Source organism: Lepidochelys kempii, chromosome 10 (assembly GCF_965140265.1).
Source record: "Lepidochelys kempii isolate rLepKem1 chromosome 10, rLepKem1.hap2, whole genome shotgun sequence".
NCBI lineage: Eukaryota > Metazoa > Chordata > Testudines > Cheloniidae > Lepidochelys > Lepidochelys kempii.
The window spans coordinates 81,726,594-81,751,206 of NC_133265.1; the positions used below are offsets into that span (position 1 = coordinate 81,726,594).

The 24,613-nt window shown below is 43.8% G+C and overlaps 1 protein-coding gene across 17 annotated transcripts in view; it reads left to right on the plus strand.

Annotated features, from left to right (window-relative positions):
- Window positions 1-24,613, plus strand: part of NOX5 (NADPH oxidase 5) — a 109,014-nt gene that overhangs the window by 21,473 nt on the left and 62,928 nt on the right. For 15 of the 17 annotated variants that reach the window (XM_073304460.1, XM_073304455.1, XM_073304463.1 and 12 more), the window contains one exon: window positions 2,008-2,147. The exons of 1 other annotated variant lie outside the window; for it this stretch is intronic. In XM_073304460.1, the coding sequence (XP_073160561.1) occupies window positions 2,008-2,147 (140 nt within the window). Of the gene's footprint in view, window positions 1-2,007; window positions 2,148-20,427; window positions 20,495-21,007; window positions 21,175-22,250; window positions 22,337-24,613 lie in introns of all 17 variants that reach the window. One more of the 17 variants, XM_073304465.1, reaches the window with a different exon arrangement.

Genomic DNA, 24,613 nt, shown 5'->3' on the forward strand with positions numbered 1-24,613 from the left:
TGACAGGTCAGAGTCAAGGAGTGGCCAGGCTGTGCCCAGCAGAGCCTCACAATGGCTTGTTATCAAATTAAAAGAATTCCAAGGTTGACATTGCCATGTGTTGTAGAAAGGTCCAAACAGACAGAGACCTTCACTCTATTTGTTAAATCATTATCCATGGCAGGTACAGTTCTGCTGTGGTCCAATCCCTGGAAAATGAAAAGAGGGAATATTATTATATCTTCTCCCTTTAGACCTCACAAAACCAGAACCCAGAATTGAATTTTGGATGTTAAATACAGAATTTTAAATATTCAAAATGGATTTTGTCACTTGCTAAGCCTAAAGAACATATAACCAAAAAAGAGAGACATATCAACAAGTTGGTCTGACTCTTTATATGTATTTCCTAACATAAATGTAGTACTTTACTTGGGATTTTCCCCCAACAAAATTCCTTTGCCCCCGTTTCAATTTAAATTGGTATTAGTGAAGGTCTGACTAATTTTTCTTCAAAGAAATGCTATGACAAAATTTAGGAAACTGACCAAGTCAAATCCCTTTTATAGACCATTCACAGCATGCGTTCACCTATGCAGCATGCAAATAAGACACCAGCATTTCACAATCACAATTTGAAATTCATTGCTTACTTAGCTACAAATTGGGCTTAATTAGGCATGCAAAACACATTGTGTCATTATTATGTGTGCAACAAAGTTTTGATAAGTTAGCCCTTTGTGTTTATGGTATCAGTTTCCGGATCAGACTTTTTAGATAACAGCTGTTCAGAATATCTGCATTTACTCAGCATTTAGTTTGCATTCTGAGTGAAACTTAATACGCAAACTTTTACACTGCAATGTCTGTTTGGATCTAAGCTAGGGAAATGTTCAGAGACTCAAAAGTATTCTTGCTGCTTTTATGCTGCATTGCTCTGAATTTGAAAATTCTCAGTGTTTACAACATCCTATGTATATTTAAAAGCCAAACAGTAAAAAGGGAATTGAATGAAACACATTCCCCATCCTTTCCTCTGTAGTCTATGAATATCACATTAGACATTCTGGAAATAAGCTGTAATAATATTTTGATCTGATGTCTTCATTACAGACAATTTTCCTGTTTTTACTGAAATATTTAAAATATCTTCTCTCCCAGTTCTTGTTATACATATTTGGCTTCTTTATACCTTAATTATGGGACTGAAGGTCTAAAACTAAAAGAATGGAAATATGTAAAGAATGGATGTTCATAATTTATTAAAATACAGTCTTAAAAGTTCTTCTGGTAGTTTTAGTTCTAGAAATCATGCAAAGTTAGGGGAAATAACCAGAGCTGCAGTTTCAAACGCTACTTCTGAAATTGCCCTCAGAAATGTTGCATGAATACTCATTTGTATTTACTATGAGGTAGTTGCGCTTGCAAATCAGGTAAATGCATGTCTAACTGGTTAATTTGTATGAAAATAGACGTGAAAAATTTCTGTGGGCATTTTTGGGGGACCAGTCTAAGTGGGCTGCTCAAACTGCACCAAAAATACTGTTTACATAGGGAAATAGATGTTCATGTGAGAAAATAAATAGATTCACAGGATCTAAAATATAAGAAGCCTAGGGTAGCATGAAAAAATGTGCAAAATTACATGCCTAATTTATATACACAGTTACCATGGTTATGCCTGCAAATAGGGTATTTGTGTGTGTAAATTATCTTTAATTGTCTTATTATGTGTTTGCATGTGCACATATCTGATTTGTGCACATGATCATGGTAACTGAATGTAAAAATTGTGTCAAACTATAATATTCATTTTTATTAGTCGGCCTGGGCTTTTGAACTTTCAAAAATCAACCTCATATTGGCTGCTTTGTATGTAAAAAGGCTAGCTGAGATGTATAAATGCAAGTTCTCAATGGAGAAACAGATGCACCTGCAAATTTTCAAAGCACTTCAGTGGAAACCTACTGAAAATGAAGGCCCTGATATATGAGCAGCTTTGAAACATATCAACTGTTCTGATTGCAGAAAATGAACCAACACTGGTGGCTTTTTAAAGATATGGCTGGTGCTGCTGAATTTCACTGTCAGAGACATATCTGCCAAATTTGGGAAGTGATGACTATGAAGATTCAAAACATATGTGAAGCATCATCAACCATTATCAGGTTTTTAACAATTTCCTTGCAAAATATTATTTAGAATGGGAACGGGCAGTATTATGGCTATGATATTCCAAACATTTCTAGCAAGTTATTTTGCCTGACGTGTGTTTCAGCCATGCAACGTTGTGACAAAGAAACTTACAGGCAGAAAATGAGCGCTAAGACAGGCAGCCTATCTGAGCATGAGAAATTGAACAGTTGTGCAGCCTGCCATCCACAGTCTATATTCCTGTTTTTGGGGGTAAGGGTTAGTGGCAAAGTTGTTTTGCAAAGGTTTCTAGATAGCCTGGTGATGATGACAATTTTACATACCTGGAATGTATTTTACTCAGAATTGACAGTAATGTCATTATACAGGCAATCTGACTGTCATATTTTCTCAGCTCTTAATTGTCTGGAAGTCATACTCAATGAATTGGGATGCTTTGTAAACAAATAACGTAAATTATAGTCAGCAGCAAGATTTTTGTGGTGGAAGGGAATCCTCTCCAGTTGCTGCATGTCCAAGTCTGTATCAATGATCCTCCTCCATGTTGCCCGAAGGCCAGCTTTTCAAAGGTATGTAGATGCCTGAAGATGCAGATAGGCACCTAAGGGGATTGTCAAAGCACCTAAACAGGTTAGATGCCTAAGTCTCATTTAAATTAATGCGGGTCAGGCACTTAACTTTTTGATATTCCCACTAGACGCCTATCTGCACCTTTAATACCTTTGAAAATCTGGCCCTCTGTGTTTAAAATAGAATCATTCATTTTTTCGTCCCCACCTTTAAATGTATAATAATCCTGGCAGAGTAAACAGACTGTGTTTAGGGGTGCTCTAAAAGTGTTTGGAGACGGAACACTCCCTTACAGGCGATGCAGTGCCATCTGCTACAGCCTATAGGCTATGGTGGTTTCCATGGCTGATATTCCATGGGGAGGGTCTTACTAGTTCTGTGTTCAGGGCATTCGGCATGTATGATTGGGTGTGGGACATGCCATCGTTTGCCCCCGAGTCACTATAGAACTCCAGATTTCTCAATAACTAAGTAGCAGTTTATTTGGGTTGGACTCGGATTGATGTTGGTTGTACTACCACCTGATTTAAGTTATTTCATGCTTGTTAGCGCCATAGCAACATTTGGCTTTTGATATTGTCCCAGCAATTTATTGCTGGATTTCTACAGTCATTTAGGGTTGGCTATATTTTTTAATATCCGTTGTTAATATTGATGTTTATTTTTAAGCATTTTTTTTAATTTTTATCTATTTTAAATGTTCACGGTTATGCAAAATTTTGGGTTTTAAGCATTTTCTATTTTAAATGTTACAGGTATGGGAAATTGGGCATGGGCAGGGAGTAGACAATAAGGACAGTAGACTTTGAGATTCAAAAAGTTGAAGCTTTATAACTGTTAAAACACATCACAGGTCAAAATATACAAAGTAAATATCCTTAAATTAAACTCCAAAAAATTCTCAAACATTTTTCTTACTTTGCCTATCTGTACATTTTGAGTAGTTATCAGTGGTTCACAGTCATGCTGGAAGGACATAACGAGTGGGGTTCCGCAGGGATCAGTTCTGGGTCCGGTTCTGTTCTTCTTTCCGCTGCCGCTTCTCGGCGGCATTTCGGCAGCGGGGTGTTTGGCACCCGCCACAGTCTTTTGGGAATAGGAATGTGCTATTCCCACAGAAAGGTTGGGGACCACTGATTTAGATCATGGCATACAGAGTACACTTATAAAGTTTGCAGATGGTACTGTGGAAGTATAACATTGTATAAGGGGACATGCTGGATACATTGTATATGAGAGGGCATGCCAAACATGTTACAAAGTATCTGAGGGAGCACACATAGGGACAGTTAGCTTTTGAATGGAGAAGCAATTAAGATAGAGCCAGCACGTCTAAGAAGCAGGCATCAGAATGGAAGGTGTGAAGGGCAATTAGTTAAGTTAACTGGAAGCTGTTAAAGGAGATTGTTAAGGGTGGCAGGTAATTGAAGATACGTGACTGGTCTCAGGGATCTCGAAGGGTGGTGACTAAAATCTTTTTCTTCTTTTGTCTGTAACTTCTCCAAAAAACTGTATAAATTAAAAGACACAAGCCCCACTCGGGGGGCTCACTTCTAAATGTATTAGCAGAGCAGCTTTGCTAATAAAACAGAGTGGTCTGATAAATTGTGAGTCTGAGTCAAACTTTGACAATTTGGAGGTTCCACCGAGATGGCAAGCGGCTTCACTGAGGCTGTGTGATCCCTGACTGCCTTGCAGGACGATCGTGGCAGCCGGCGCCTGGACACTTAGTCCAAGCGATCCTCCACAAGACAGAAAGGTACACAGCAGCAGCGCAGTCTACGCCATTGAACTTGTTGGTTCCCACTCTGTTCGGGTAGGGGTCTTTGGATCCAGCTTCTGGAATGAGACGTCTCAGGTAATTATTTTTGTGCTTTAACCGGTTTGAGGACTGTCTTGTCTTTGTGTCTATCCGTCTTCCCCGTGGTGTGTGTGTGAATCTGGGAGCCATCTCTGTCCGGAGACTGGCTGACCAAGGGGTCCCCGTCCCCACGGTCTGAATAAGTGGAATCTGCACAGCTGCAGCCGGACCACGCCTTGGGTATAACCCCTTGTGTGAAAGCAAGGGCAGTTGAGGCAGTAGCCTGTGGGCTCCTTTCTGTGTGTTGCACCGGGTATCGCTCTGCTGAGCCCGAATTTCCTTCTTGTGTGAGTGCTGTGTGAAGTCCTCCTGGATGGGTAATCAGAAGTCTAAGGTAGAACAGTTCCCTAAGGGAACTCCAGCTTATTTTATGTATTTTAGGAGGGGGTCCGGACTCTTGTAGGTTTCTTGAAAAATGGTCCAAATTAGCTCTAGAGAACCCCAAATTACAGTGGCCACTGTTAGGTTCTTGGGACAAGGATTGAGTGGATGCTTTAAAAAGCAAACTCGTCCTCCCAAAAACCAAATTGGAGAGAGGAGAAGTAGACTGCTTCATGCAGTGGTGGGAAGAGGCAAACCCCTCAGTCTTCCTTATGTGATTCTGTAGCCTCCCTGCTGTCTGAAACTTCCCTCTCCGCTCTGGTCCCTTGCTGTCCCTTAACTCCGTCCCTAGAGCACCTAATCTCTCAGGTTCCTTCCTCCCTATGGCCATCTCACCCATCTGAAGTGGGCTGATTAAATACTGACCCAGTTCGGATTACTGTAGACAATTCCAAATCTCTGCCTTGCCTGTCTCAGTATCCTTTGAATCCTGAGGCAGAGGCTGGGATTGCTCCAGTTATATCTGCATTAAAAGAACACGGAATTATTGTCCCTTGTTCCAGCCCCTGTAACACTCCTATCCTCCCAGTTCAAAAGGCTGATGGCAAATCGTGGCGATTTGTTCAAGACCTTCGAGCTATTAACCATATTGTCATACCTTCTTTTCCAGTGGATCCTAACCCTGCTACAATACTAGCGTCTATTCCTCCAAATGCAACCCACTTTACTGTTGTCGATTTGTGCTCCGCTTTCTTCTCTGTCCCAGTTCACTCTGAATCCCAGTATCTCTTTGCCTTCTCCTACAAGGGTCAGCAATATACATGGACTACCCTTCCCCAGGGGTATACAGAGAGTCCATCCTATTTTTCTCAAGCCCTAGCCAGGGATCTCGCTGATCTGGTTTTCCCATCAGGATCCACACTGATCCAATATGTGGACGACTTACTCCTGTGCGCCCCCTCTCTGTCTGCCTCAGAAACTGATTCACTAACACTTCTCACAGCTTTAGCAAACAAGGGTCATAAGGCTTCTCGCACAAAATTGCAGCTCTGCCAAACCTCTGTCACATACCTAGACTTCCTTCTCTCCCAGGGCTCCTGTACACTCTATCCAGCCCGGGTACAAGCCATCCTTAGCTTTCCCCAGCCTTGCTCTCCACGCCAGGTCAGAAAATTCTTAGGCATGACAGGGTTCTGTAGGCAATGGATTCCCCAATATGCTTCTCTGGCTAAACCACTCCAAGAACTCACTCGATCCTCTGTACCTAACCCCATGCCATGGCCACTTGAAGCAAATGCTGCTTTCATCTCCCTTAAGCAGAATTTAGCCTCTGCCCCTGCCTTACGGTTACCTAACTATGACAAGCCTTTTACCCTTTTCTGTCACGAACAATCTGCTTGTGCCCTCAGGGTTCTTACTCAGGAGCACGGTGACAGAAATCGCCCGGTGGCTTATTTTTCTGCAACCTTGGACCCTGTAGGCCAGGGTTTACCCCCTCGCCTACGCGCTGTAGCTGCTGCAGCATGCCTGGTTGAGATGTCTGAGTCCCTTGTCCTCCGCTCTCCTCTCACTCTCATGGTTCCCCATTCTGTGGAAACTCTCCTTCTGCAACGCAACACTGCTCACCTCCCCTCTGCTCGCCTCACTAGGTATGAACTTTTGCTGCTTTCAGCCTCACATATCACTGTTAAGCACTGCTCCCGGTTAAACCCTGCTACCCTCCTTCCTTTACCTAGTGATGGTGAACCCCATGACTGCCTTGCAACTGTCTCCGCTATCACTGTCCCGTGGCCCGACCTTTCAGATGTACCTCTCCCTAACTCTGACCTGGTATTATTCACTGGTGGGTCCTGTTATAGAAATGACCAAGGCCACCTTCTTGCAGGGTACGCTGTGGTCTCTCTCTCTGAGACCATAGAAGCTGCGCCCTTACCCTCTTTGAGGGGCTCTCTGCCACTATTTTTACTGATTCTCGGTATGCCTTTGGGGTTGTGCATGACTTTGGCACCCTCTGGCAGGCTCGAGGTTTTCTTACCTCTACTGGTACCCCTATCAAGAATGGCCCCTACATTGCCGCCCTACTGTATGCAGTTTTATTACCGTCTGCCTTGGCGATTGTTAAGTGTACTGGCCACTCAGCGGCAGACACCGAGGTGGCAAAAGGTAATACACTTGCTGATGCTGCTGCAAAACATGCCGCCACTATAAAATCTTCACGAGAAGCGTTCTTGGTCCCCTCTCTGTCTCTGTAACTCCACCATCCCTGTCTCATCTCGTTCAGCTCCAGGATTCTGCCCCAGAAACAGAGAGAGACTCCTGGAGTGCTTTGGGTTGCTCTTTGCATTCTGATTCCCTTTGGCGATAGCCCACCGGTACCTTTGTAGCCCCCCTCTCACTCTACCCGTCTCTAGCCGCCCTGCTATATGGTGTTTCGCATGTCGGCAAGGAAGGGATGGTCTCCGCTATGAGTAAGGCGGGGTAGTGGGCTCCCCATTTCAGCTCCTTTGCAACCCACCACTGTGCCGCTTGTGTTACTTGTCAAAGCCACAATGTAGGCAAATCTGTAAAAGTAACACAAGGGTTCCGGGGTTTGCCTCAAGCACCTTTCCTACACTGGCAACTTGATTTTGTACAAATGCCAAAGTGTCAGAAATATGAATTCATTTTAGTTATACTATGTCTGTTTTCAGGTTGGATTGAAGCCTTTCCCTGTCGCAAAGCTGATTCATTGTCCGTTGCAAAATGTCTGTTAAACCACATTATCCCTACCAAGGGAATTCCTGCCACTTTGTCTAGTGACTGGGGAACACATTTTACTGGAAAAATTGTTCAACATCTAAACCAGGTATTACATGTCACCCACCTGTTGCACTGCCCTTACCATCCACAGAGTGCAGGGGCAGTTGAAAGGCGAAATGGTGTGCTTAAAAATAAGCTGGCAAAAATCTGTAGTTCCACAGGGTTAAACTGGCCAGCTGCTTTACCACTGGCCCTTATGGAAATTCGGTCATCCCCATCCCAGAGACACAAATTGAGTCCACTTGAAATCATCATGGGACGCCCTATGCGAACAATGGCTACTATTACCCCAGCCCCAGACCTAAACCTACCTCACAGCACGCTCCTCCAGTACTGTAAAGGGTTAATGCAAGCTGTGAGCTCCTTCCATTCGCAGGTGCGAGCAGCTTGGCCGATGGAACCCACCTCTGCTGCCTGTCACACTCTTGAGCCTGGTGATTGGGTCTACCTGCGGCACCACCTTCGGAAGCACGCCTTGGAACACCGGTGGAAGAGTCCATACCAGGTACTGCTCACCACCCAGACAGCAGTGAAATTATCCGGCATCGCTGCATGGATCCACGCCTCACAGTGTAAGCCAGCGCCGCCTCAAGGGGGCCAAGCACCTCTGCAAGACCACGCCGAACCAGCTTCAACCCCAGAAGACAAAGAGGAACAGCCTGCAATACCTTACAATCTGCGCTCTCGTAAGGGTTGCCAGAAGCAGAGGGTAAGCAGACAGCAGGACCCAGCAAACAAGAAGCAGTAGTGAGCCTTGTGCCTGCTGCCCGGTGGACGTAAAACCGTGACTGCAGTTCCCTCAAAAGGGGTTGTCAGAACCAGAAAGGGTCCTGCTTCCAACATGTGTCCTTTGAGAAGCTTAATCCTCAGCTACTGTGTCCTGAAGGTCTGGGGAATCCAGAGTGACAGTGACAATTCTTTCATCCAACAACAGGTGCAGATAGCCCAGATCCTGAATATTTCTAATTGCTGGGTCTGTAGCCACATCCCAGCTCACTCACAAGCTAGTATCCCCACCATGTCAATCCCTTTGAATTCCTCAGCGCTTGCTGGAGAACCCTATCCACTTAAAAGGACATGGAAGGAAAATGACACTTGGGGGCTGGGAAAAACATATGTTCCTAAACTTATAAGTGTGGTGAAAGGAAAGGGCCACTGGTGCTGGGTGTGTAATGGGACAGGGCTGAATCTAGGGAGGAGCAGCTGTCTCCAATACATCGTGTCCCATGGTATATGGGACTATTCAAACAGGGTTGGAGAATGGCGAATCAGGTATGGAAAGATAAACTTCCTCTCAACCTGGGACCAAACCAAAGATTCAATCTCTTGCTCCCCCTACAGCCTCCCTGAGAAAAACAGCACCATCTACAAATGTCATGTGAATGCTACCTCTTCTTCCAGTGAAAATCATCCTGTGCCCTTTCGGGGATACTATTCCTCCTTCGTAAATTCTTACATGTTAAAGGGTTGCAGTCAACCCTTCCCAGCTTTAATGGGACATCATTGGGTTTGCGGGGAAAATGCTTACACTGTTTTACCAGCAAATTGGTCAGGTATCTGTTATCCTGCTTAGCTTTTCCCACAATTCCGGGTGCTTCAATCCCTCCCACGAAATCGCCTCCGTAATTTCAGGCAAAAAAGGAGGGACTTGCCAGATGCTAAATGGTATGTGGATAACATAAGCCCCCTAACTTGGGAAGAAGCTGTTGGCATTTCTTTAGTCCCAGTAGGGGGGGTAATCCACCATGCAAAAAGGCTTTTAAGGTTACAAGCGGTGGTTGAGATCATGGCCAATGAAACAGGAGAGCTTAAAAGCTCTAGCCAAAGAAGCAGGAGCGGTCTGACAAGTGGCCCTCCAAAACCGTCGGGCATTAGATACAATACTGGCAGCAAAAGGAGGGACCTGTGCTCTAATTGGAACAGAATGCTGTGTATACATACCTGATAATACTAATGAGGTAATAAATCGTGCTAGCCATCTGGAGCAAATTGCATACCTTTCCCACAAAGAACCAAGTTCCTTGTGGAAATGGATAAGTAACTTATTCAATTTCTCTAGTCTGGGAAACTGGTTGTTTCAAGGAATCCTGACTATCCTATTTGGAATTCTAATAATCTTGTGTGTTTTCAATTGATTTCTTGTTGTATCCAAAACTGCACAAGACACACCATCTATCAGGTTACCCCTAACCAGAGTGCTAATCTAATGTTGTTAAATGTCACCAGTGAAAGTAATGAAAAAGAACGATTGATGTATGGAATCCAGTAAGTCATTTGTCGTGGGCGTAGCCTTGACCAAAAGGGGGGATTGTGGAAGTATAACATTGTATAAGGGGACATGCTGGATACATTGTATATGAGAGGACATGCCAAAACCATGTTACAAAGTATCTGAGGGAGCACACATAGGGACAGTTAGCTTTTGAATGGAGAAGCAATTAAGATAGAGCCAGCACGTCTCAGAAGCAGGCATCAGAATGGAAGGTGTGAAGGGCAATCAGTTAAGTTAACTGGAAGCTGTTAAAGGAGATTGTTAAGGGTGGCAGGTAATTGAAGATACGTGACTGGTCTCAGGGATCTCGAAGGGTGGTGACTAAAATCTTTTTCTTCTTTTGTCTGTAACTTCTCCAAAAAACTGTATAAATTAAAAGACACAAGCCCCACTCGGGGGGCTCACTTCTAAATGTATTAGCAGAGCAGCTTTGCTAATAAAACAGAGTGGTCTGATAAATTGTGAGTCTGAGTCAAACTTTAACAATACCAAGCTGGGAGGGGTTGCAAGTGCTTTGGAGGATACGATTAAAATTCAAAATTATCTGGACAAACTGGAGAAATGGTCTGAAGTAAACAGGATGAAATTCAATAAGGACAAATGCAAAATACTCCACTTAGGAAGGAACAATCAGTTGCACACATACAAAATGGGAAATGACTGCTTAGGAAGGAGTACTGCGGAAAAGGATCTAGGGGTTATAGTGAACCACAAGCTAAATACGAACAACAGAATAACGCTGTTGCAAAAAAAGCTAACGTTATTCTGGGATGTATTAGCAGGAGCATTGTAAGAAAGACCTGAGAAATAATTGTTCCACTCTACTCTGTGCAGATTAGGCCTCAACTGGAGAATTGTGTCCAGTTCTGGGCACCACATTTCAGGAAAGATGTGGACAAATTGGAGAGAGCCCAGAGAAGATCAACAAAAATGATTGAAGGTCTAGAAAACATGACCTATGAGGGAAGATTGCACAAATTGGGTTTGTTTAGTCTGGAAAAGAGAAGTCTGAGAGGGGACATAAGTTTTCAAGTACGTAAAAGGTTGTTACAAGGAGGAGGGAGAAAAATTGTTTTTCTTAACCTCTGAGGATAGGACAAGAAGCAATGGGCTTAAATTGCAGCAAGGGAGGTTTAGGCTGCACATTAGGAAAAACTTCCTAACTGTAAGGGTGGTTAAGCACTGGAATAAATTGCCTAGGGAGGTTGTGGAATCTCCATCATTGGAGATTTTTAAGAGCAGGTTAGACAAACACCTGTCAGGACCTGGATTAGATGACCTCTTGAGGTCCATTCCAGTCCTATGATTCTATGATTACCACCCCGGAAATATTTTCTGTCAGTTTGGGTGTGTACAGTGAAATCAACACTTACTGATTTAAAAAATCGAATCCTTCCAAGCTTAACTATATTTCAGAGGATGTTCTGCATCTGTATAGTACCGCCCATGTGGACTTCAGAGTTGCTACAGATAGATAATATCTTTGGGTATGTATTTTATAAGTTAGAAAGATAGTAATTTTGATATATTGGAATGGTAGTCACTACCTAGTTGTAGGGTACAGAAGCTAGCTGGTTGGTCCTAGCAAGTGGAGACTTTAGTCACCAGTAAGTACTGGATTTCCACAAGAACCAGCTACCCATCCTTTTTGGCTTACTCTTGGCTTCAGTTGTTTTAACTCTTCGTTTTCCTTTTAGGAATGCCCACAATAAATCTTTACCCAGCTTCTGTATCTCTGAGCCAAAGCCTGGGAGCAGGTTTAGAGATTTGTAAAACTAAGATTAATGGGATGAATTTCAGCAAAGCAAAATGTAGTCTGAATATCAGGAAAATTGTCATATAAGTGAGGTCTTTTCAACCATCTATGAGTATTTAGATCTATGAGACATCTAATAGTCCATTTAATGCTTGATATATTTAAAACTAAAAACATCAACATTGTAGGGAACATTCTGTATTGGCAGGTGGATGGAATAGGGGCCAATCCAACTCCCACTGAAGTCAACAGAAAAGTTCCCACTGACTTCAGTGGAGATTGGATCAGGCCCTTGATGAATAATAGAGATGGTTCCACTGCATTCCAGGCCTTCTGCATGTATTATTGGATGTGGGAGGTCTGCAAGTCACTGTAGGACTCTCCACATATCTTCACAAATAAGTAGCAGTTTATTTGGGTTGGAATCAGATTGATGTGGGTGGTACTACCACTTGATGAAAGTTATTTCATGCTTGTTAGCTCTATGGTGACATTTGGCTGTTGATATTGGAGATGGAAAAATATCTGGTTTCTATGGTTCTGTGATAATATGGCAACAGACTCTCTCACTTTTTTTTTTTTTTTTTTTTTTTTTTGCTAAAGGATTAAATATGTACTTGTTTGCTTTTTGATATGACCTTTATATCAAGGCAGCAGATTGAAAATTAAATGTGTATCTAGACAGTGCCGAACTTTCAAATAACAACCACAAAACCATATGGCTTGTTTTCCTTTCTCTCTTATTTACTTTACTTTGTTTCAAGGTAAAGCATATGTGACTTGGCTGTCAGTAAGCTGTAACTTAGCAATGAAATAAAATCAGTGCCTCATATATATATATTTCAGACCTTCCACAAAACAATAAAAATCACCTTTTCTTTGTGTAAAGGAATGTGACTGTATTGACTGTAGCTTGTATTGTTAAAATGACATTAACTTGTGCCCAGTGTGACGAGGGAGATCATTGCTTGTATATGATATTATTACTATTAGCCTTAAGATGATGATTCTAATATTATAGACCCCTGTTTTCACGGTCTTATAGTTCCATGGTTTTGATTTCGGAACTCCCTACCTCTGGTTTGCTAGAGCCCAGATTTGTTAATTTTCCAGGCAGGCTTCAGAACAAATCTTCTCTCAGGCCATTGGGCTGAGCTTTGGGTGATTATATTGAGCAGACCTTTTGTATTACTTTGTGTCTTAACCTATGGTATAGGTGCCCAGAGCACAGGAGGGGTGACTTTTGCAATATTTTATTATAAGTTTGAAGAAGAAGAATAATTCTTTGATGTAATGTCTGAGTGAGAGGGATTACTTTTTTTCACCAAATCTTAGTTGATGGAAGAGTGCTTCAGCTATTTTTCAAAGATCAGAATATTTAAAAAAACAGTCTTTATAGCACTTTCACAGCTTTTTGGAACTCATTTCTTCATTTTAGCAAATCATTTGTGGCAGATGAGTTGTTCCTCATCAGAACTTATTAATTTGTCTATTTTCAAATGTTTTTATTATTAGAAACCCCCAAGGTATCATTATTTAATTGGCTATTCCTTGAAACGCTGCTTTTTCTGGTTGTGACTTGAAAAGGGAGGAAATAGATTTGCAATGTTTCTCTTCCATATGATGTATAAAAGAGGCCTAAAAGGTAATCTTAGAAAGAAATCACCTTGTTTTATTCCATTGAAATATCAAAAATGTAAAGTCTTGAATTTCCTTGTTTCTACTGGAAGTCTTCTTTTTCAGCCCTTAACTGAAGGGGCAAAGATTTTGAAGTCTCAGCTAGATCTGTGCCAGTAACTCTTCCTGTCTTGTAAAAATGTTAAGGATTTTCAAAGTGTTCCCAATCTTCATCAGGACAAAATCAGCCTTTTGAAATATTTGCAAAAATGTGAGAGAGAGAGAGAGAGAGAGACACCCCTCCCCCGAATAGCCAATGGTTAGGGCATTCACCAGGGAAACCCATGTTCAGACCAGGGACTTGAACCTAGGTCTCCCATATCCCAGTTGACTGATGTAACCACCAAGCTTTAGAATCAGCCTTAAGCTTTCTCTTTGGCTCAGTAATTGGTTAATTATTTTTAAGAAGGTGGCAATTGAGAGAGGTTCATCTCAGAATAGCCCATATAGCCTACTGGTTTGGGCTCTCATCTCAGATGTGGGAGACCCGTGTTCAAAGCAGAGTGGGGACTTGAACCTGTGTCTTCCACATCCCAGGTACCTTAATCCCTGAGCTATTAGAGTAAGTAGGGGCATGTGCGTGCGCGCGCTCTCTCTCTCACAGAAAGTTTGGTGGAAATGGATACGTTCCCACAACAGGTTTCACTTTTGACAAATTAGCATTTTCTGACCAAAAAAAGTTGTCGCAAAATTCCTGACTAAGAAGGAAAATTTTTCTCCCAAGTAGTTTAGTTAACAAACACAAACAAAACCCAAAGGATTTGAAATCATCTGAATAAAAATCACTTCCACTTAATCAAGTTTTCCCTTCCATGGTACCTCTGATATCACCTCAGTCTCTAGTCACCCATAGTATTCAAGACCTGAGTTGCTAATGTAAGATGTCAAAAACAAGCAGGAAAAAGGTTTCTTTTAAACAAAATAACTCCACTTGTTTATACCATTATGTAAATACCATAAAGAAGCAAAAAAGGGTTAAAAATTTTTTATTTATTGTAGGTCACCTTTAACACACATAGGAAACCTTTTGAGTCTTTCCCTTGAACTACTTTACTTCATTCAGAATAGTTTCTCAGAGTCAATTTGCTCACTCTCAATTTAGCTTTAAATGTTTGCTTACCTGTTCTTCCATGTGTGTGGTCAAAAGGATATTCAAGATTACAAAATATTTAAGGGCCACATGCTCAGAGATGCTGAGCACCTGCAACTCCATTCAGTGACTCGCAGGCCAGCCCTAAATGTTCACATTTGAGCTATTTGCCAAGTCTATTTGTCTAAGGTTTTAGTTTAAAAATAAGACCACTGAATGGTTCAATTTAACATTAATTATCGGCAATTTACAATGAAATACTGATGCCAAGTGTATATTTTGTTATCTTTAGGGCTTGTTTGTACCTATATAACTTTCTGTTTAGAAAATAGCATGGCTATTTGATTAGCTATCCTGATAAAAACACCTTTATACTGGTGTAACTGCATCTACCTAAGGGGCTGCATGGATTTAACTATATCTGTTTCTAAACCAATTTTGTTAAATCACTATAAAAACTTTGTGTAGACAAGCCCTTACTGAGACTAATTCTATAGAATAGCAGAGCTGCATAGTGCGCTACACATTCCCTACTGTGAAGAGATTTCAGTTGAGGGCAAACAGAAGAGATTAACAGAAACGTAGGGCTGAAAGAGAACTCAAGAGCCCTCTGCACTGTGGCAGGATTAAGCAGACCTAGACCATCCCTGACAGGTGTTTGTCTAACCTGTTCCTAAAAACCTCCAGTGATGGGGATTCCACAGCCTCCCGTGGAAGCCTATTCCAGTGCTAGAGTTAGCAAGTTTTTCCTAAGGGTATGTCTACACTACGGAATAAGGTCGAATTTATAGAAGTTGGTTTTTTAGAAATCGGTTTTATATATTCGAGTGTGTGTGTGTCCCCACAGAAAATGCTCTAAGTGCATTAACTCGGCGGAGTGCTTCCACAGTACCGAGGCTAGAGTCGACTTCCGGAGCGTTGCACTGTGGGTGGCTATCCCACAATTCCCGCAGTCTCCACTGCCCATTGGAATTCTGGGTTGAGATCCCAATGCCTGATGGGGCTAAAACATTGTTGCGGGTGGTTCTGGGTACATATCGTCAGGCCCCCCTTCCCTCCCTCCCTCCCTCCCTCCGTGAAAGCAAGGGCAGACAATCGTTTCGCGCCTTTTTTCCTGAGTTACCTGTGCAGACTCCATACCACGGCAAGCATGGAGCCCGCTCAGGTAACAGTCACTGTATGTCTCCTGGGTGCTGGCAGATGCGGTACGGCATTGCTACACAGTAGCAGCAACCCATTGCCTTCTGGTAGCAGACAGTGCAGTACGACTGGTAGCCGTCCTCGGCGTGTCTGAGGTGCTCCTGGCCACGTCGGCTGGGAGCGCCTGGGCAGACATGGGCGCAGGGACTAAATTTGGAGTGACTTGAGCAGGTCATTCTCTTTAGTCCTGCAGTCAGTCCTATTGAACCGTCTTATGGTGAGCAGGCAGGCGATACGGATTGCTAGCAGTCGTATTGTACCATTTTCTGCCAGGCAGGCAGGCGATACGGATTGCTAGCAGTCGTATTGTACCATTTTCTGCCGGGCAGGCAGGCGATACGGATTGCTAGCAGTCGTATTGTACCATTTTCTGCCGGGCAGGCAGGTGATACGGATTGCTAGCAGTCGTATTGTACCATCTTCTGCCGGGCAGGCAAGAGATGAGGATGGCTAGCAGTCCTACTGCACCATCTTCTGCTGAGCAGCCATGAGATGTGGATGGCATGCAGTCCTTCTGCACCGTCTGCTGCCAGCCAAAGATGTAAAAGATAGATGGAGTGGATCAAAACAAGAAAAAGACCAGATTTGTTTTGTACTCATTTGCCTCCTCCCCCGTCTAGGGGACTCATTCCTCTAGGTCACACTGCAGTCACTCACAGAGAAGGTGCAGCAAGGTAAATCTAGACATGTATCAATCAGAGGCCAGGCTAACCGCCTTGTTCCAATAAGAACAATAACTTAGGTGCACCATTTCTTATTGGAACCCTCCGTGAAGTCCTGCCTGAAATACTCCTTGATGTAAAGCCACCCCCTTTGTTGATTTTAGCTCCCTGAAGCCAACCCTGTAAGCCGTGTTGTCAGTCGCCCCTCCCTCCGTCAGAGCAACGGCAGACAATCGTTCCGCGCCTTTTTTCTGTGCGGACGCCATACCAAGGCAAGCATGGAGGCCGCTCAGCTCACTTTGGCAATTAGGAGCACATTAAACACCACACGCATTATCCAGCAGTATATGCAGCACCAGAACCTGGCAAAGCAATACCGGGCGAGGAGGCGACGTCAGCGCGGTCACGTGAGTGATCAGGACATGGACACAGATTTCTCTGAAAGCATAGGCCCTGCCAATGTATGCATCATGGTGCTAATGGGGCAAGTTCATGCTGCTAATGGGGCAAGTTCATGCTATGGAATGCCGATTCTGGGCTCAGGAAACAAGCACAGACTGGTGGGACCGCATAGTGTTGCAGGTCTGGGACGATTCCCAGTGGCTGCGAAACTTTCGCATGCGTAAGGGCACTTTCATGGAACTTTGTGACTTGCTTTCCCCTTCCCTGAGGCGCATGAATACCAAGATGAGAGCAGCACTCACAGTTGAGAAGCGAGTGGCAATAGCCCTGTGGAAGCTTGCAATGCCAGACAGCTATCGGTCAGCTGGGAATCAATTTGGAGTGGGAAAATCTACTGTGGGGGCTGCTGTGATGCAAGTAGCCCACGCAATCAAAGATCTGCTGATATCAAGGGTAGTAACCCTGGGAAATGTGCAGGTCATAGTGGATGGCTTTGCTGCAATGGGATTCCCTAACTGTGGTGGGGCCATAGACGGAACCCATATCCCTATCTTGGCACCGGAGCACCAAGCCGCCGACTACATAAACCGCAAGGGGTACTTTTCGATAGTGCTGCAAGCTCTGGTGGATCACAAGGGACGTTTCACCAACATCAACGTGGGATGGCCGGGAAAGGTACATGACACTTGCATCTTTAGGAACTCTGGTCTGTTTCAAAAGCTGCAGGAAGGGACTTTATTCCCAGACCAGAAAATAACCGTTGGGGATGTTGAAATGCCTATATGTATCCTTGGGGACCCAGCCTACCCCTTAATGCCATGGCTCATGAAGCCGTATACAGGCAGCCTGGACAGTAGTCAGGAGCTGTTCAACTACAGGCTGAGCAAGTGCAGAATGGTGGTAGAATGTGCATTTGGACGTTTAAAGGCGCGCTGGCGCAGTTTACTGACTCGCTTAGACCTCAGCGAAACCAGTATTTCCACTGTTATTACTGCTTGCTGTGTGCTCCACAATATCTGTGAGAGTAAGGGGGAGACGTTTATGGCGGGGTGGGAGGCTGAGGCAAATCGCCTGGCTGCTGGTTACGCGCAGCCAGACACCAGGGCGGTTAGAAGAGCACAGGAGGGCGCGGTACGCATCAGAGAAGCTTTGAAAAACAGTTTCATGACTGGCCAGGCTACGGTGTGAAAGTTCTGTTTGTTTCTCCTTGATGAAACCCCCCCTTTGGTTCACTCTATTTCCCTGTAAGCTAACCACCCTCCTCTCCTCCCTTCGATCACCGCTTGCAGAGGCAATAAAGTCATTGTTGCTTCACATTCATGCATTCTTTATTCATTCATCACACAAATAGGGGGATGACTACCAAGGTAGCCCAGGAGGGGTGGTGGAGGAGGGAAGGAAAATGCCACACAGCATTTTAAAAGTTTACAACTTTAAAATTTATTGAATGCCAGCCTTCTTTGTTTTGGGCAATCCTCTGTGGCGGAGTGGCTGGTTGGCCGGTGGCCCCTCCACCGCGTTCTTGGGCGTCTGGGTGTGGAGGCTATGGAACTTGGGGAGGAGGACGGTTGGTTATACAGGGGCTGTAGTGGCAGTCTGTGCTCCAGCTGCCTTTGCTGCAGCTCAACCATACACTGGAGCATACTGGTTTGGTCCTCCAGTAGCCTCAGCATTGAATCCTGCCTCCTCTCATCACGCCACATTTGAGCTTCAGCCCTGTCTTCAGCCCGCCACCTCTCCTCCCGGTCATTTTGTGCTTTCCTGCACTCTGACATTATTTGCCTCCACACATTCGTCTGTGCTCTGTCAGTGTGGGAGGACAGCATGAGCTCGGAGAACATTTCATCTCAAGTGCGTTTTTTTTTCTTTCTAAGCTTCACTAGCCTCTGGGAAGGAGAAGATCCTGTGATCATTGAAACACATGCAGCTGGTGGAGGAAAAAAAAAGGGACAGTGGTATTTAAAAAGACACATTTTATAAAACAGTGGCTACTCTCTTTCAGGGTAAACCTTGCTGTTAACATTACATACATAGCACATGTGCTTTCGTTACAAGGTCGCATTTTGCCTCCCCCCACCGCGTGGCTACCCCCTCAACCCTCCCCCCTCCCTGTGGCTAACAGCGGGGAACATTTCTGTTTAGCCACAGGCAAACAGCCCAGCAGGAATGGGCTCCTCTGAGTGTCCCCTGAAGAAAAGCACTCTATTTCAACCATGGTGACCATGAATTATATCTCGCTGTCCTGAGGATAACACAGAGAGATAAAGAACGGATGTTGTTTGAACGCCAGCAAACATACACTGCAATGCTTTGTTGTACAATGATTCCCGAGTACGTGTTACTGGCCTGGAGTGGTAAAGTGTCCTACCATGAAGGACGCAATAAGGCTGCCCTCCCCAGAAACCTTTTGCAAAGGCTTTGGGAGTACATCCAGGAGAGCCGCGAATGCCAGGGCAAAGTAATCCATTCACATGCTTGCTTTTAGACCGTGTATAGTATTTTAAAAGGTACACTCACCGGAGGTCCTTTCTCCGCCTGCTGGGTCCAGGAGGCAGCCTTGGGTGGGTTCGGGGGGTACTGGCTCCAGGTCCAGGGTGAGAAACAGTTCCTGGCTGTCGGGGAAAACCGGTTTCTCCGCTTGCTTGCTGTGAGCTATCTACAACCTCATCATCATCATCATCTTCGTCCCCAAAACCTGCTTCCATATTGCCTCCATCTCCATTGAAGGAGTCAAACAACACAGCTGGGGTAGTGGTAGCTGAACCCCCTAAAATGGCATGCAGCTCATCATAGAAGTGGCATGTTTGGGGCTCTGACCCGGAGCGGCCGTTCGCCTCTCTGTTTTTCTGTTAGGCTTGCCTCAGCTCCTTCAGTTTCACGCGGCACTGCTTCGGGTCCCTGTTATGGCCTCTGTCCTTCATGCCCTGGGAGATTTTGACAAAGGTTTTGGCATTTCAAAAACTGGAATGGAGTTCTGATAGCATAGATTCTTCTCCCCATACAGCAATCAGATCCCGTACCTCCCGTTCAGTCCATGCTGGAGCTCTTTTGCGATTCTGGGACTCCATCATGGTCACCTCTGCTGATGAGCTCTGCATGGTCACCTGCAGCTTGCCACACTGGCCAAACAGGAAATGAGATTCAAAAGTTCGCGGTTCTTTTCCTGTCTACCTGGCCAGTGCATCTGAGTTGAGAGTGCTGTCCAGAGCGGTCAGAATGGAGCACTCTGGGATAGCTCCCAGAGGCCAATACTGTCGAATTGTGTCCACAGTACCCCAAATTCGAGCCGGCAAGGCCGATTTAAGCACTAATCCACTTGTCAGGGGTGGAGTAAGGAAATTGATTTTAAGAGCCCTTTAAGTCGAAATAAAGGGCTTCATCATGTGGACGGGTGCAGGTTTACATCGATTTAAAATGCTGCTAAATTCGACCTAAAGTCCTAGTGTAGACCAGGGCTAATATTCATCCTAAATCTCCCTTGCTTCAGATTAAGCCAGTTACTTCTTGTCCTAGCTTCAGTGCACCTGGAGAATAATTGATCGCTGCCTTTTTTAAACAGTCCTTAACATATTTGGTCGTCTTTTCTCAAGACTAAACATGCTCAGTTTGTTTTTTTAAAATAACCTTTCTTCTTGGTTAACTTTTCTAAACCTTACGTCTTTTTTTTTTTTTTTTTTTTTTAAGCTCTTCTCTGGACATCTTTCCTAATGTTTGTCACCCAGAACTGGAGACAACTGAGGTCTCACTGATAGTGAGTAGTGTCTTCTGTGTCTTACATATTGTCACAGTCTCACAGGACTTGTGCTGTCTCTCCGCTCCGTATGGGAACCCCCTTCAGCGTTACAGCCCTTTACGGGGGTCCACTCTCTCTTGGAGGTTAAACCATAGGCCCCTCCGCCTCCTGGAAGTGCACCTCTCTGAGCCTTAAGCACTCCTGTCTCTTGCTGTGAGCCCCCTCAGGGGATCCACTCACTCTGGACCCCTGGGGCCTCCACTCCCAGAGGGAATAATGCAACCCCGATCTTTAGACTGCAGTAACTCTCAGCCAGCGTAAAACGGAAGGGTTTGTTGAACATCTGAACACAGCATAGGAAGCTCTCAGGGTCCTCAGGCCTAGCATCCCTCAGCACAGTACATCTAGGTCTCTCCCGTATCCAGGTGGGCTCTGGTCTCTTCCCAGTACAGCTGCCCCCTCCTTCTAGCTGACCATCCTGTATCATCTCCTCCAACAGCTCCTCCCCCATCCTTTTGTCTTCGGTCCCAGGTAAACAGGCCGCCTGGGCCTCCTCTCTTCCGTCCTTTGTTCCCCCGCTGCCTGGAACTGGCTGGTCAGGTCACCGGGGTCCTCCCTCTTCAGACTTTTGTCCTCCCACTGGCCAGAACCGGCTGGCTGCCAAGATGGAGTGGGCCTCCTGGTCACCAGTTGCTAAGGTACCCAATCTCCAGTCTGTTGTCCAGGGTCCCAACTGCTAGGCGAGATCACACCTGGTCCTTTGCAACAACAAACCCTCTCTCCCACCACCTCGCTAAGCACGCAGCACACAGGGAAAAGTTAGACCCCCACCATATTCATGCCAAGCACTAAGAAAATCCCATGTTTCGTCACACATATGACACTCCTGTTAATACATCCCAGAATGATACTAGCATTTTTCACCATCGATCGCAGCAGAGCTGCTTTAGTTGGTAGCGTAGACATGGCCTCACACTGACAGTAATTACAAATCAGTGCTCAGTTACTTCCATTTGTTTGACAGGGGAAGGATGGTCCAGCAGTTAGGTCACTAGCCCAGGATTTAGAAGACTTCAGTTCGATTCCCTGCTCTGCCATAGACTTTCTGTGTGACCTCAGCCAAGTCAAGCTGCTCTGTGCCTTAGTTCCCTATCTGTAAAATGGGGATAATAGTATTTCCCTCCCGCATAGGGGTGTTGGGAGATACCATAATGATGGGAGCCAGATAGGTGCCTAAGATAGATGCCTCTATTAACCAGTCTAGTTTACTCTGCTGCCATCTACCACTGGGAATAGTCTGGATAAGTCCATGAGAAGAGAGGCACTTGAAACTGATGAAGTCAGATTAATCTCTAAATATTGCTCATCTTTATGGAAATTCTCTCTCTCTCTAACTTTCTCTGTACACATGTAATTCCGTTGACTTCAGTGGAACTACTAACATGCATAAAACAGCTACATAGGTGCTTGCAAGATCAGATCCTTAAACCAGTTAATGAGAACACAGTTTTAACCTATCCTTGGAATGATAACTTCTGGATATAATTTCACTGCCCAAAATTCTTTGTAAAAACAGAGCCTAAATTCCCTCTAAAGATTTACAATGGTTGTAACTTACAATTAATTTTAATTCAGTAAACACACAGCGGTGTTATATTAGCCAAACTTCTATCTAATTAAATATTTACTGTACTTATGTATCTGGTGACTTAACCAGGAAGCTGGAAGTGCTGATGCAAGCATCTCTAAAATGGCGTATCTTGTATTTCTGCAGACTGACAATCCTGACCTTGGCTGGCTGACCCTCCACCTCCCACTCCTTCACGTTGTTCTGGCTACTCTCACCCTGGCAGTGTCACTGTAAGTCTTTGAACCCTGAAGCTCTCTTGGCTTGTATGGATTTCATTTCCAAAAATCTCTTGACAGGTGAAAATGTCTGTCTTTGAAGTAGTCAAAGGGGGCAGATTCCCTTTTGGTCTGCAACTTAGCATATGAGACTTTGCCTTTATTATGTTAATGGTTCTGTTGGCTTTATAAGCCTAATGCCCCTGTTTCTTCTTAAAATATTCCTCATTAACAAAAGGGACCTTTTTAATTATTCTTATATTTTTTTTAAATTGATCATTTTTTGTAGAATGTCTCACAGTCCCTTGATCTTTTGATATTATCTAAAGGGAAGTCTTTAAAACCATTTTCTGACTCCCCCTAGAGGATTTCTATCACAGCCTGGAAATAACACTACAGTGTGAGAGAAACGGAGCATTCAGTCACTTTTTCTGCACAGCTAGGTCTCAGTGCAGATTATATCTTTTCAGTATCCAGAGAATACTTATTTCTGTCAGCTCCCAGTAATGACTCCCCGATTCTATTTCCTCTTTAAGTATAAAAGCTTTTTGTCCATTTTTCCTCAGACACCATAAGGGTCCAGCATTCTCTGCCAGTCCAAATACTCCATCACTGCCCAAAGGTTTCCCATTCTTGTAATTCTACTGATCCCTGCAGATGAAGCTAGAAATCCTAATTTCAATATCTTCCTGATGCCTCATCTCCACTTATAATATGCATGAAAGTTTGACCAACTGTTGTGAATAATCTCTCATCTTCTTAAGGGTGTGATACATTTTTCCTCTTACCAAGGACCACAAATTGTATTTGTTGGAGATGAATCAGTATCTTCTACTATACACCATATAATGCTTTGGCCAATACAGAAATATCTACTAGAAAAGTCACAAAAAGTGTTATACCCTTTCTAGCAAACCATACCTAAATGTGGTTCTTGTTAGAAAGGGTCTAACATAATCTCCATGTCCAGAGGGAATCTCAGAATCTGTTCTTTTTACCTATCATTTAAGTGCATGATTTGTGGCCCTGCTTAACAATACAATACCATTCATTTGCTGTAAGAAGGATCTATTAGAGGAACATTGTTAGCTTAATATGAACAAAAAAGATCCTTTTTTTTTTTTACTACCTCCTTTTAGTACAAAATGCACCCGAACTCTGCTCAGCAAACCACAGTGTGATAAGGTGGGTCAATCAAGGCTGAAAGAAAGCGGGACTAATAACGGTACTAGTCCGTTTTCTCCAGTTGAGGTTGGTGGCACCCATCCCTAGACCACTCCCTCTTTCCTAAAGGAAAATTTTTTAGTGATTATGAGTAGCAACATTACAATAGTGTGTAGAGGCTCAGATTTTTCAAGACCACAAGTGCCTAAATTCCTTTTGAAAATGAGATTCAGGCTCTGATTCAGGTGTTGCAACGCTGATACAACACTTGAATTCCCGTAAAAATTTGAGCCATGATGAGAGACAGTCTTGCTTGCCTTAAAAGCTCATATATAAGTTCTACTGAAAGTCTGGAGCAACCATGTTAGTTTGTTTAGCAGCTGCCATCCATGAAAGAACTGCATCCCTTTTTTCTGGGTGCTTAAGTACTTTGATCACATTAGGGATGGAGAGAGAAATAACCTTGAAAAATTATTATGGAAGGAATGGTGGAGAATCATTGTAGTAGAGGACAACTAGCAAGGAGATGGATGGATGATGTGCGGCAGATCACTGGAAGGTCAGCTGCTTAGTGCTGGAAGTTAGCAAAGGGTCATGAAGGCTTCTGAAAATTCTAGAATGTCACTGAGATTCATACATAAATAAATAGATCTACTTAGCCCTCAGAAAGGAAATTCAGCGATGAAGAACCTGCCTATTTAAATAATATTAAGCACATAATGTTAATATAAAAGCTGAGAATTTCAAAGCCACAGTTAACATTCTTAAATTTATGTTGTTGTATTTCTCTCCCCATTCTTCCACAACAGCATGGGCCATTGACAGTAGCAGATTTAACTTTATTTGTTTTGTATCATGGCTTTTACCTTATTTAAACAAATCTTTGCCAATGATTATAGGCTGTAGTGCAAATGCACAGAACTGAATTTTGCAGATTTTATTGGATTAAATTTTATTAAAATACACTGTTTATGTGTAGGTTGTGGGTTTTTTGGATCACTTGGCAAAACTCCCACAAAAACATGCAGATGAAATAGCACGTGGCGAATTAGGAGAATCAATATGTGGTTTGCCTGAAGTCTTTCTCAAGGACGCATGCCTAATCAATAACAGCAGGCCACAATGTTA